General features: G+C 39.3%; 1 protein-coding gene across 4 annotated transcripts in view; it reads left to right on the top strand.

Moving 5' to 3' along the window:
* METTL24 (methyltransferase like 24) overlaps window positions 1-9,105 on the top strand; it is a 96,269-nt gene extending 87,164 nt beyond the window's left edge. For all 4 annotated transcript variants that reach the window (XM_037520219.2, XM_037520222.2, XM_037520220.2 and 1 more), the window contains one exon: window positions 7,158-9,105. In XM_037520219.2, coding sequence (XP_037376116.1) covers window positions 7,158-7,472 — 315 coding nt within the window. In that variant the 3' untranslated portion in view covers window positions 7,473-9,105. The remainder of the gene's footprint in view (window positions 1-7,157) is intronic.
* The last annotated feature ends 5,185 nt before the right edge of the window (window positions 9,106-14,290 follow it).

Below are 14,290 nucleotides of genomic sequence, written 5' to 3'. Positions count from 1 at the left end.
TGTAATATCATCTAATTGGAAAGATCCTAAATGTCAGAAGAAAGATTGGTTAAGTAAGTTAAACCAACAAAAAAAGTTGTTAAAAAAATATGTAGATGGAAGCTTTCAAACTTTTTTCTTAAACAGGAAAGTCTTTTTTTTTTTTTTGGCAAAAGTTTATGAGGAATTCCAAATATATAAAAGAGAGAAAAGGGGAGCTGCTCCTGTTGAACAGAGAGGAAGGATTTGGGATCTCACCCTGTCCCTGCACGGACCCTCAGTTACCTCCATCATATTCTTTGAAAACTCTGAGGGACACTGAGAGAACATTTTAGATGAAAATGTACTGGCCTGGGAAGATACTCATGGCCTTTCATATTAAAAAGCAAACTTGAAAACTCCTTGCAATTCTAAATTTATAAACACCATATGTGTTTGAATTATGTTCATGTATAATGTATTGGGGTGTGTGTGTGTGTGTGTGTGTGTGTGTATGGCAAAGAAAAATGTTTTTAAAGAAAGAAACCAGGTAGGGCCTCCCCGGTTGTGCAGCGGTTGAGCACTGGGTTGTGAAGCTGCCCACAGCCTCTGCAGTGCTGGTTCAATCCCCGGCTGCTCCCCGGCCACTGGAGGAGGGTCCCACATGGCGTGCAGACCTCTCCTGCCGCCCGCTGCTCCCCTCAGCAGTGTACTTCGGTCCTTCTGCCTGCTCTGCTCCCCGCTCTGGCTCTGGTGAATTCTCTCACCCTCCTGCGCTTCTGACTGTACCCAGTGCTTGTATAAATAAATAAATCTTAAAAAAAAAAAAAAGCTACTTTAAAAAAAAAAAGAAATAAACCAGGTATTTAGACGTTAACTGTTTTTAATCTTTTTACTCTGGATGTGGGATATTTTTAATTCCCTTTCTTGCTTCTTACGTGTAGTTTTAGTTTTTTAATAATGACCATGTATTGATTTCATAATAATAGCATTTTTATATATTAATTTCTAGAAATTACAGCTTTGGAATATATATAGTACTTGACCCTGTAAAAGTAATCCTTAAATTTTACAAGGATTTGCATACATAGATTTTGTTTTTATTGCTATTTAATAAGTCACCCCACAAACTTAAGTTTTTTAAAACAACAATTGGTCATTTTATTGCCTCAGTTTCTGAGGGCCAGTGTTTTTAGAAGTGCCGTGTTGGGCAGCTCTGGCTCAGGGGCCTGCCCGTGGTGTTGTCAGGTAACTATACTGGAGAAGCTGGGGTTGACGAGGCCTGCCTTGCTTCACATCAACTCAAGGCCTCTTCTTGTATCTCTTCAATGAATGTTGCTTGAGTCATGTAAGCTGTAATACTGTGGTCCATTTGTGAATTTGTAAGTAGTGTTGCTTTTAATCTCTGGCATCAATTATTTGCAAACATGGGCATGAACAATTCATCTCATCCTTCCTGCATATACCACTCTTCCCCACAAGGACTGAAATCTATTTCACCTCCCCTTTATCTTAGATGACCTTGTGATTTGCTTTGATCAGTGATATTCAGTGGAAGTGATGCTGTGTGAATCCAACACCTAGGCCTTCAAAGGTGATGCAACTTCCATTTTTGCTCTCTTGAAAGCCAGCCAGCATGTGACAAACTCTGTCTATCCTGCTGGAGAACCCTCTTGAAGGGAAAGGGCTCATGTGGGAAGCTGAAGGTATGAGGATGTTGAATGCATGAAGAAGTTCCAGAAGAAGGGGAGGGATGTGTCCTGGCAATAGGAGGATGCATTGCTGGGCCTGGCTGAATGGCTGAGAAGGAACCAAGGAATGAAGTATAGGGGTTTCATGATAGTGGCTTTAATTAGCCTTGGAGGCTTGCAATAGCAAGGCTGGAGGTGTCAGCGTTGACTGACATAGGACTGGCAGAATGACATCCATAATTGTGGCATTCATGGCAACACATAGTTGCTGGTCCCTTGGACTTCAGATACAGAACATTTTTCCTCAGCACTGACCCTGGGAATTGATTCTTGAACACACATACTGCCTTGCCAAAGCTGTATTGCTCTTCCCACCTCAAACATTGTGGATTGAGTTGTTTCCCTCTACCCCAAATTCATATGTTGAAATCCTAACCCCTAGTGCCTCAGAATGTGACTTGAATTGGAAATTCATTGCAGATGAAATTAATTTAAATGAAGTCCTGCTGGAGTAGTAAAAACACCCAATGTGACTTGTGTCCTTGTAATGAGGGGAGATTTGGACGCAGTTACAGAGTGAGAATGCCATGCAGATGAAGACAGATCAGAGTGATGCAGAAGTCAGGGAAAGCCCGAGATTGCCAGCAAAGCCCCGGGAGCAGGAGAAAGGCTTGCAACAGGGTCTCCCTTACGGCCCTCAGTAGGAACCAACCCTGTCAGTCACCCCGACTCTGCATGTCCAGCTTCCAGAACTGAGGCATAAACTTCTGTTGTTGAAGCCACCCAATTTGTGGCACTACGTTAGCCTTAGAAGACTAATACAAATGTCCAAATGCCACTTCTCTTGTCCTCTCATCTCTGCAATTCAGGGTAAGTGAACTTTGGGATAAACTTGAGCCCGTGAAGAGGAAACTGCCAGAAGACCTCATTCCTTGATCCATTTAAAATTAAAATGATCATTTTCTCAAAAAGTTCCATAAAGGTGATTTGTTTGCTATTTCAAGCACAAGAAAAAGGAGGTAATTTTTGTTAGGAAGACCTTTAATGTCTCTGAAATTATACCAGATAGGTTGTTTCACCTCCTTTTCTTGATACCCTTGTATCCAAGAAGATGTCTTCAGTTATTCCAGAATGTACAGAGAGTTAACATTTAGTTGCTTTTCTGAAGAACCTGATTTAGCCTACCTGTATTAGAATTGGCACTTGATTATTCTGATATAATCATTTGCATGATTTTTAGTGCCATAATTGTTGAAAGCTGATATTAAGATCTTAAAAGTGGCATAGTTTATTCAGAGATGCTTAGTGCCTTATAATAACAACCATATTGGGTATATTATGCAGTAATAATGGAAATTGCATTTGCAAAATAGTGGTGGTAATAGAACATTGTGAAATGCAAGAAATGGAAAGAGCACACTGGAAGGAAAATCATGTTTTATTCACAGCATTTTGGCTGTCTGTGTTCTCAGGCAGGAAGGCAGCAAAAAGCTTATGTGCTATTCCTCTGTGCCACAGCCCTCTGGGCCCATGACTTAGATCAACCTATACAATTCTGATTGCAGTGCAGAATTTTCAGTTACTCGAATTAAGAGGGAGTGAGGGTGTTGTCATGTCTGAAGATACTTCTTCTCTTTAATTAGCATTTTGGTTAATCAAAACTAGCTTTCCAAAGAATACAAGTTTGTTATGCTTTAGCCTAATTTGGTTCTTTTCCAGTTGCTCATAACTTCTGGTTGATAGCTTATTTAAAAATGTGTGTCCCCTGTATTTTATCAATATAGTTTTTAGGTCAGTTTTAGACTCATTACCCTATCCTTTTAATACTTTCATTTATTGATCACATTCAACATATGCTAACTCACAGAAAACCATTGTAAAAATATATCTGTGAGGAACCTTGGGAATTCTCAACTATGTGTGAATATTTTCTGTACCAATTAGAAAATTTTATGAGATTTTGAATAAATATTCTTTTTAGCAGCTTCATTACCCTTATTCAGGCATATTCTGATTAAAAAACTTCAAAGACTAAACAAAGACATGGAAGTGCCAGCGCAGGAAAGATGGAAAAAGAGTGAATTCTTTTGTGCCCAACTCACAGGAATTATTTTAGCTATTTGTAAGCCACACAGAACCTGCCTTTGCTTCAGAAAATGAAGTGTTTTTTTTTTTTTTTAATTTCTTCTCTTTGATTTTGAAACCATTGCGGTGACAAACTGGTTTGAAGCTATTTAGCCCTTATTAAGGCCTCCTGGTGTTCTTAGGCTTGTTACTAGCACTTCCTCGAAGGGGAGGAGGTATGACCCCAGGAACTGTAAGAACATCACCCTGAGGGTCTCTGTGGCCCAGACAAAGAGCAATTTCTTGGAGCAATTATGTTTAAATTCTGTGCATTTCCCTCCACCCGGCTGTGAAATCACTGGAAAAATGTTTATGTTTCCTTGAGAATCTCGTCTGAGAAACTTAGCAAAAAGGCATGTGCTAAGAGAGAAAAGAGGCTGGTTTGGGCCTGGTGGGGCTTCTGTATCCTTCTAATCAGGTAGAGATTCCATTTTCATGGGCAGGGTACTGGTGACTTCAGTCAGCACCTGTTACTCTTCCTTATGTGTGGTCACATTATCCCCTTAAACTCCCCCTCCATTTCTTGGCAGCAAAGTCATTTTTAACAAATCTTTTCTACCAATAGCCATATACTGAGGTATGTGGGAAAAATTTTTTTAAACTGCCAAGTGCTTTACACATGTGAAATGCTGAGGTTGATAACAATACTACTGATCCTTATTCACTCGCCAAATAAAAAGTATTTTCCAAACTAAAAGGCTTTAAACTCTGAGTGTCCATTTTTCCAGTTGTGTTTTAGGGGTAGTCAGCATTGTGCAGTGGTTAAGAACCTGGGCTTTGAAGACAGCCTCAGAACAAATTTCACCACTGTCTCTCTAGCTGTGGCTGGGGATGGGTGACCCTCTGCATTTGGTTCCTAAGCTGTAAGCAGGATACTAACAGAATCACCCCTGTAGAAGTGGGAGAGGATGAAATAGATAGTGCAAGAGGAAGCACATAGCACAGTGCCAGGCATATGTAAGCACTCAGTAAGTAATTAGCTTTCTTGCTTGCTGGAGATATTTGGACTTCTGATATTCTAATGGACTTTGTACCAAGTCAGCAAAAAGGAGCGTATTCTCATAACTTGATTAATCTTAAAATCTCTCCTACTCTTCATCCTGTATTCCATCTTATCCAAATGTAAACTTGTAGTTATTAAATGAGCAGAGACTGTTCTTAAGTGTGTTGTGCTGGTATATATTATTTAAGATATCTTGGAGTAAGAATAAAACACTACTACTATAATAATAGCAGTAGTAGAAGTAGCAACAATATTTTTGCAAGTCCAATATTCAAATTCTTAAGAACTCTTTCCCTGGTTTCCAGTGCTGATGAAATTGGAGGGGATAAGGTTTGTGAGGTGGTCCTGGCAGGCAGTGTCCTTGCTGTGAAACACCTCTCTCTCTCTCTCCCTCTCTCTCTCTCTCTCTCTCTCTCTCTCTCTCTCGCTCTTTTTCTCTCTCTCTTGCATTCCCCTAATAATAAGAGATGATGAACATCTTTTCATGTACCTGTTGGTCATCTGTATGTCTTCTTTGATGAAGTGTCTATTCAGATTCTCTGCCCACTTTTTAAATGAAATATCCCTAAATATTGTTCAAGGATTATCTAATGTTTCCAATACGAATGTATCAAAATATTTAACCATTTCCTCAATTATTATTTCATTTAAATTATTATTAGCCACTGCTTTCCCCCCGCTCCCATCATCCCTTTTACCCTGTCCCCACAATCCTGCCATCTTAACCTTAGGCCCTTCTCAGGATGTTTTTTGATGTTCACTGCTTTTTGAAAGTGTTTTATGTTATTGGATTGTTTGCTATGTAAATGTCCAGTATTTGCTTTTAGCATTATGTTGTAGTTTGCTGCACATAAGTCTCTGAAGTCCCTCCATTTTGTTGAAAATGAGTGCATTTCATCCTTTCTTGTGGCTCTGTAGTACTCATGTTGTATATATACCATATTGAATTGATCCAGTTGTCCATGGTTAGACATTTAGGCTGCTTCCATGTCCTAGTTATTATAAATAATGCTGCTGTGGATTTTGTGAAACATATGGAGTTTGTTGTTGATGTTTTCATGGTTTGTGGTTATATGCCGAAGAATGGGATTGTAGGTCATACGGTATTTCCATTTGAAGGTGAATCTGCATTACTTTCCAAAATGGTCTAATGTGTTCACTTTCCCACAAGAGTATAATAGGATTCCTTTTTCTTTGAATCTTCTCTACCACTTGTTGTTGGGGGGGGCTTTTTATTATGTGCCAGTCTCAAGGGTATGAGGTGTTATCTTATTGTTATTTTAATCTATATATCTTATTGAAAGTGATGGTGAACATTTTTTCATGTCTTTTGGCTTTCTGGATATCCTCTTTGGTGAATTGTCTGTTTATATCTGCTGCCCATGATTAATTTTTTTTCGTTGTTGAATTGTATGAGTTTTTTTCTATATCTTGGATATCAGTCCCTTATCAGTTGTATATTGTGACAATATTTTCTTCCACTCAATAGGGTGTCTATTTAATCATTTTATATTTTCTTTCCTTTTATTGCAGCTTTCTAACTTGTGGTAATGCCAATTATTTGTTTTTAATTCCTTTGCCATAGCCGTTGAGTCACCAGAACTATCTATTGTTGATTCATCATAGTGCCACTGTTTTTTTTTTTCTATGTATCTTATTGTTGCAGGATTATGTCTAAATCTTTAATCTATTTGGAGTTTATTTTCATGTATGGCATTAGTGAATAATCCAACTTCATTCTTTGGTGTGGCTTTCTAATTTTCCCAGAACCATTTATTAAAGAGACTGCCTTTCCCCTATTTTGTAGTCATGGATGTATTATTGTGGATTAGGTGCTGGTAAGTACTGGATTTATTTCTGGGCTTTTGATTCTATTTTAGTGGCCCAATGTATTTTTCTGCCAATTCCATGCTATTTGTTTTTATTGTTGCTTTATAAATAAAGTTTAAAGTCAGGTAACGGGATTCCTCCATTTATCTCCTGTTTTCTCAGGGGTGCCTCTGCAAGTCTGTAGGTCACCATTCTCCTCAGACTTGGCTGGGCTCCTCAGATTGGAGTGCAGGTTGCTGGAGAGGGGCTGTGGCCTTAGAGCTCCTTACCACACTCTCTTCAGCAACTCCTTGCTGGCATCCATTCCCACTGGGCAGCAAGCAAGAGTGCTTGTTTTGATTTTGCTTGGCATTTCCTTATTTGTATGTTAAATTTGGTGCAAAGTGAGATTAGACATTTTGTGTCATAAATGGCCATTTGAAAAATGACCCTAACACTAAAACTTAGAGAATTCAGTTTTCTTGGGAGGCAGTTATACATGATGCTCTTGATATCAGAATGGTACTTTCAACAGCCTTTAAATCTGCTAATCTCATTTAATTTTCTAACAGATTGATGTTCTCAAAGCAGATCTGGAAAGTGCAGAGTGGAAAGTTTTAGAAAACCTTATTCTGGAAGATGTCCTTGAACAGATTGGACAGCTCATCTTTGACGTTCATCTCCACTGGCCTGGGTTCGAGGTCAGTGGCAATGACAGCAGTGTAGTGCGGTTCTGGTACAGCCTCCTCAAAGAGTTAGAACTAAAGGATTTCAAACTTTTTCACAGTTACAAAGATTTATCTAAACCTCAGCTTTTCCTGAAGAAAGACCTTTTCAATGCAAGTAGCTGTTATACTCTGAGTTGGGTGAATACAAGATGGAAATAGGCTGCAGGACCTCATCAAGAACTCAAGGAAATACTGCAGAATGAAATGTGACCATGATTCCAATTATGTTTACCTGTCCATCCCCTACTACCCCTGCTGGAGGTGGGGATGGTGTTACTACTTTGTGAGACATGTAGACTGGTGCCTGCCATGTGGTAGGGGCCAGTTAACACTTTTTGAAGGGATGGACACAGGAATGTGGCAGGTGTCAACCTCTGCTGCAGCCCAGGCGCTCTGCCTGGTGGCCTCAGACAGTGAGGATGATTATCTTCCTTCTCTTTACTCCCATGCTTACCCGTTTTTCCTAAATTTCATTATGCTTCTGTAATCCAGGAACTCATCAACATTAAAAAAAAATTCTATATTTTTTCCATTGCTCCTGGGTTGATGAGAGTCTTAAGTTCGTAGGCTGCTGTTTAAATTAGGGCCTTTTGTTTGACTTTAACTCACCTCTTTCAAGGTTTTCTCCTTGGCCTTTTCAATAACATTCTTGACAACCTTGTAGGTTTCAGCAATTCCTTCTCAACCTTTGCTGAGGTCATGCTCTGATGCTGTGGCTTTATTCAGGGAATTCAAATTCTGTTACTGAGTTTAAAATATTAGACAATGAGAAACTTCTTATGAAAAGAAAAGATTCTTTTCATATTCAGTCCTGCATTGCCTTCTGTTCCTATAAAACTAAGCATAAAGCAGATTTTTGGTGTCTTTGTTGTTGCCTCTCTAAACTTCAACCTGATTTATCCACCACACAATTGCCAATGCTGTTATTTTTTTTTAATTTAAAATGCATTATTTTGAAGATTGAGTTTTTCTTTACTGACAGCTGGCATTCCCTGTAAGTTTGGCCTGAGGGCCAGAGATCATCTGTCTTCCTTGATATGGTTAGTAGCAATCCTTTTTACATTTAATTAAAATTAAGCAGAAGATGCAGGTTCTCAATAGTTCAAATAATCAATATTTGCTTTCGATGTCAATAGGTACTTTGAAAATAAAAAAGGTCTATAAAAACCATAAAGTGGTTTACATTGCATGGTGAAGTCGCCAAAACAAAGTAAACCTCAGACCAGTTCCTGTGTAGATTATATCACAGATTTTCTCTTACTTTTTAATGAAAATTGTAACATTGAAATATATACAATAAATCTTTGTATGCATTAAACCTTTTAAATCTCCTTATGCACTAAAGTACAAAGCATATTAATTTTAAGTATTCTATTTGATTAGTTTTTAAATATACACATACCCATATCAAGATTTTAACTCATGGAACTGAAGACTGATGGTCTTACTGAAAGTCTCCTTTGTACAGGACAAGTTACCATTTACTCCAGATTGTTGATGCAGAACATTTCATTTAATCATTTTATACACACACACACACACACACACACACACACATCTTTGAAGCAGAAATGGGTGTACTGTCAAAAAAAAAAGACAAACTCAAAATAATCACCAACGCACCCACCCACATCCACCTACTAAGCAGCCTGTTCAATAGCTGTTTGTACTTATTTTTGCTTATTTCTGAGACTGTCCTTTACCCCTTTCATGGATAGCTTGAAATTTGTGATGAATATTCTGACTGTTGCTATGGTTTCCCTGTCTCTAGAATTTATTATGCTTATTGTATCTGCAGGGTTTCTTAACTTCAGCCCGGTGGCCATTTTAAGCTGGATAATTCTTCATTTGATGAGGGAGGGATGTTCTGGGCACTGTAGGATGATTAGCCACACCTCTGGCCAGGTTTATCTTCTTCACTCCCTCCTCAGTTGTGACTACCAGATGTCCCCACATGTCTCCAGTGTCCATTGAGGGGAAGTCATCTGCTGTGGAGAACTTCCGGTGTAGGCATGAGAAAGAACTTAGGCTCCTATCACTGCGGGAGTTGGGGAGATGCTGCTTGTGAAGAACAGATGAAACAACCACCATCACCACTGTAACCACCACAAAAGCAACACAAATATATAAAACAAACAGGATCAAGAAGAGCTGCTATTTATTGAGAGCTTAGTTTGTGCCAAGCACTGTGCATAGATTATTCCTAATTCTCCCAAATTCCACACAAAAGAGTAATTTCTCCAATGATACAGGTAAGGAAACTCTGAAAGTTAAATAGTTTGATCACATTATTCAACTAACAAATGGTGGAGCAGGAATCCCATGTTGGTCCCCTCCACAGTGCTGTCTCAGTAGCCTCTAACAATGGAAGATGCTCATCTGAAGGACATATTTTTGCCTCTATTTTAGGAAATAGGGGAAAAACTACAAATATCCTTAGGCCAGACCTGCAAAGAGTTGAGGTCATCACTTTGTAGCATGCTGGGTGAACGTAAACAAAGTACTTATTAAAAATGCCAGTAATCAGAGTCTCACTGAAGACATACGGGTTCCTAACAACTGCTTAGTATATCCAGGTTGCCAAAAAAATACTCTTACAAGGTCTGGAAATGACATTGGCTTTAGTTCATCCCAACACTTGGCACTCTCCTGCTGGGTTTTAGAAAGGCAGTCCCTTGGAGCTGTACTGTGAGTCTCCTTTGATTCAAACTAGTCTTTGACATGCAGATAAATGAGCTCAGATGTGATTGCTTGTGACATAGAGTCTCTTAATTAACTTACCAGAGGAGTGTTCATAAATGATACTGAAATTACAAATTTAATAATGTTCTTATCAACTCTCCTTTTCTTAAGGTGAAGAATATATGAGAATAAATTTGAGAGGTACCCTTTCAGCAGGAATGGTGTCACAATTTGAGATTAAAGTCAAAGAAAAACAATTTTCCCTTTCCATTTTCTTAGAATGACTGTATTTGATGTAGTTATAATAGGTTATCATATAAATATTTGTTACTATTTATCATGTCTAAATGAAGAGAGCCAAGGAGTAGTAAACACACTTTAGTTAACTTGACTGAAGGTCCACTAATATTTACTTCATGGTAGAACAAAAGTAAATTCATAAATTTATAGAGGTTAGTTCATATAAGCATTTCTGCCTTGGCTATAAGATTATATTATACAGTAAATACAGTACAGGATTTGCATTTCCTAATGATTACATGGAAGGATTTTGTGAAGCTTGGATTAATACCAGGAAGCCAGCCTCATCATCATATTTTGCCAGATTAAAAAAGGACTCATTTAAATGGATTGTTACACTTGATAAAACAATGGCATCTCCAAGCTCAGTTAATATAATTATTCTTTTCTGCTAGAGATTTATGTTTGCCTTATAAACAATAATATAATTCTTTTTGTATTAACCAATTGATGGTATTCAGTGAATTCAGTGGTACATTGGACCTTGTGCTAAAATGTGTTCCTTTTTCTTACAGTGGAAGAGGTGTTTACATCATCTAAAATTCAATATATTCTTAAATTTCCTATATTAGGAAATTATCGGGTTTTTTTTTAAATGATTTTATTGTGGGGCCTCCCTGGTGGACTAAGGGTTAAGTCTCGGCATTATCACGCTATTACCTCTGAGGCTTGAGTTTGATCCCTGGTCAGGGAGCTAACCCACATATGGTGCAGCAGACCTCTCCTGTCTGGCCCTCTGCTCCCCTCAGCAGTGTACTTCAGTCGATCTGCCTGTTCTGCTCCCCACTCTGTCTCTGGTGAATCCTCTCACCCCCTTGCATCTTTGGCTTACACTCTAGTTATTGTATGCATAAATAAAAATATATCTTAAAAAATAAATAAATGATTTTTATTGTATTTCTATCCTTAGTGATTTTATTGTATTTCTGTCCTTAAGTAAGTGAATCAAGCAAGTTTAATGTCACACTTATTTCTAGTACTGTGTGGAAAAATGCTAACTCTCAAAACTCATTAAAACTAATACTTTATGAAAATTTTCTCATGTAAAATATATATATTAAGACTCAATCTTTCTTTCTTATTCCTCATTGTCCTTTCTTTGTACCAACTCCAAGAAAACACAATTTATAGAGTCAATTAAACCATAAGTCATAGAAGAATGGAGAATAATTTTCAGTTTCTTTTTTTTTTTTTTTAAAGTAGTAATTATTCTTTTTTTTTTTTTAATAGAGGCATGTTTTATTTATTTATTTATTTGATGGTTTGTTTATACATGCACTGGGTACAGTCAGAAGCGCGGGAGGGTGAGAGAATTCACCAGAGCCAGAGCAGGGAGCAGAGCAGGCAGAAGGACCGAAGTACACTGCTGAGGGGAGCAGCGGGCGGCAGGAGAGGTCTGCGCGCCATGTGGGACCCTCCTCTGGTGGCCGGGGAGCAGCCGGGGATTGAACCAGCACCGCAGAGGCTGCGGGCAGCTTCGCAACCCAGCACTCAACCGCTGCGCCACTGGGGAGGCCCCAATAATTTTCAGTTTCTGAGGAAAGTACATGAAGCTATTTCTGCCAAGGCTAGAAGCTGGTCCTTCTACAAAAATGATTAAAACAATACTGCATAGGGGGGCCTCCCTGGTGGCGCAGTGAGTTAAGACGCAACCTATGAAGCTATCTGCAGCCTCTACAGCATGAGTTCGATCCCCTGGCCGGCCAGGAAGCAACCCACATGGTGCAGCAGACCTCTCCTGCCTCGCCCACTGCTCCCTTCAACATTGTACTGTCAATCTGCCTACTCTGTCTCTGGTGAATCCTCTCACCCCTCACACCTCTGGCCTGTACCCCAGTTCCTGTATGCATAAATAATCTTTTAAAAAAAATTAAATAAAAAAAAACCAATACTGCATAGGACAAAAAAGAGTGAAAACAGGGTGAGAAGAGTTTGTATTCTCAAGACTGTTTTACTGAACTATGACCAAGAAACGTCTGCGGCACAGTTCTGAGAGAAAGTAATGGTGGCCAACCCTAAAGAACAAGAACCTGTCTTTAACTTTGCTTTCTGTTTTAGTTAGGGGTGAAAGAAACATGATCTGTTTTTAAAAAAATGAACGTTTCTTTTAAACTAATTCAGAGAGAGACACTAAGGGCTACAATGATGATGACACAAATCTGACAGTTCAAAAAATACACAATTAAGTGGGATTTTACAGAAGAGGGAGGATAGTAGGCTGAGCAAGATTGTGAGGCTTCTGCTAGCTAGCTGTGTGGCATCATGCAAGTCCATTAACTTTCCTGGCCTATTTTTGTAACCAAGGTTGGAATATTTAATTTCTAAGCTTTTTGCTAGCTTGAGAATCTCATAATTCTAAGACTGGTGATTAGAGAAGGCAGGAAACTTCTTGATCTGTGTGCTATAAAGGTAAGCCTTAGGATAAGTTCTGAAGACTCCCAAATGATGTGTTTATTAGGACGAAAAAGTGCAGATAAAACATGACTCCATTATAGGTGGCTCTCCAGCCAACAAGGTACAGTACCAGTTTGGATAAATACTTATGATTCTAAAAATCAGAATGTTTCAGATTATATTGCTTTATACCTCTATGTTTTTAGACCCTAGGTGGCAATATCTGAAGATACCCTATTTTTGATGTTCCTTCTATATATGCCTAAAAATACATGAATGAGCATGTATATATTTATACACATATTTATATATATGTGTATGTTTGTGTCTGGATTGTGTATGAATGCCTATGGAAGAAAAATCTTAAACAAAAAACTCAAGAGGGAACCTATGTGTATCCGTGTGTCCACAGCACACACATGTACACTTACATATATATGTATGGCGGAGTGCCCAAGGAGAAAAAAAGCATCACATAAAAGTAGCTCACAGGGAGCCTAAGGCCAGAGAGGCAGAGTGGGAAGCTTCCCCGCAGTAGTACTGTGTTCAGTACAGCAGCGATGGTGAGCGGCCTAGAGCACTAGAGATAAAACTTGTACTGGGGGCAAAGATTAGGACTGAGACACCTGCAGTGGGGGGACCCTTGGAAGGCTACCACCTCAGTGGAGGATGGTCTTAAATAATGTACCCCTCATCCCCCCCGTAGGCTCAATGGAATTAATAGGCTTTTTATGCCACTAGCCTCTGTGGCTCTCACCTGCGGCCTTGATCTTGTTGACGCAGAGGGCGCTCGGCAGTGTGGGCGCAAGGCATGCGTGTCTGATCGTGGCCACCTGGAGCATGGTGTGGGCATGCATAAGTGTGCACACCTGAGTCTGGAGGGCCAGGCTATAAGGGCAGCGTCACTCAGAGAGGCAGGATGGCTCGAGGACGGCTATGAGAGGACCATTGACTACAGAAGAGGTAAGACGATGAGTGAACACCAGAGAGCCCAGAGAAAGCATAAAGATTCCCTGGGGCCTGGGGGGCTTGCTCCCAGTCTCCCAGTCCCCCCTCAACCCCATCCCTGCCCTGTGCCTGATTGCCCCACTACACCCACCCTATCACACAGAAGTCTTTGCTGTAGCTCTGGAAGGAGAAAATTTCTCACAAGAGTTTGAAATTGCTGGCCTTTTCGAAGAGTTGGTACTAATCACATGGTGAGAAATTAAGACAGGAAATAAATGGTTCTACAGGGTGATACCTCTAGGGACACAAGGCAGAAGAAAATGTAAAACCACTCTGAAGGGACTTCCTCAACCCAGGCTACAATGGGTTTTCTTAAAAGAACAAGACCCATTTAAGATCAGCTCCTAAAAAATGTTACAACTGAAAAGGAAATAACCCATCACAAAGCAAAGTTAACAGAACACTAAGAGATTCAGCCCAAACAACAGTTTAAAACAATTTTAAGTATAAAATTGTTTAAAAATGGTTAAAGGCATAAAAGACTATATACAAAAGTGAGATCTGTGAAGAACAGGTAGATATAGATAAGCACTTTCCTTCCACGAAAGAAAAAGTCACTGAAGTGAGTTTACTGGGTTAAAGAGAGATTGGAC

This window comes from Talpa occidentalis, unplaced genomic scaffold, assembly GCF_014898055.3.
Source record: "Talpa occidentalis isolate TD23 unplaced genomic scaffold, MPIMG_talOcc4v2.1 talOcc4.2, whole genome shotgun sequence".
In the NCBI taxonomy this organism is placed as follows: domain Eukaryota; kingdom Metazoa; phylum Chordata; class Mammalia; order Eulipotyphla; family Talpidae; genus Talpa; species Talpa occidentalis.
Note: the sequence above shows the minus strand (reverse complement) of the source record. Positions and strands in the feature narration are given on the sequence as shown.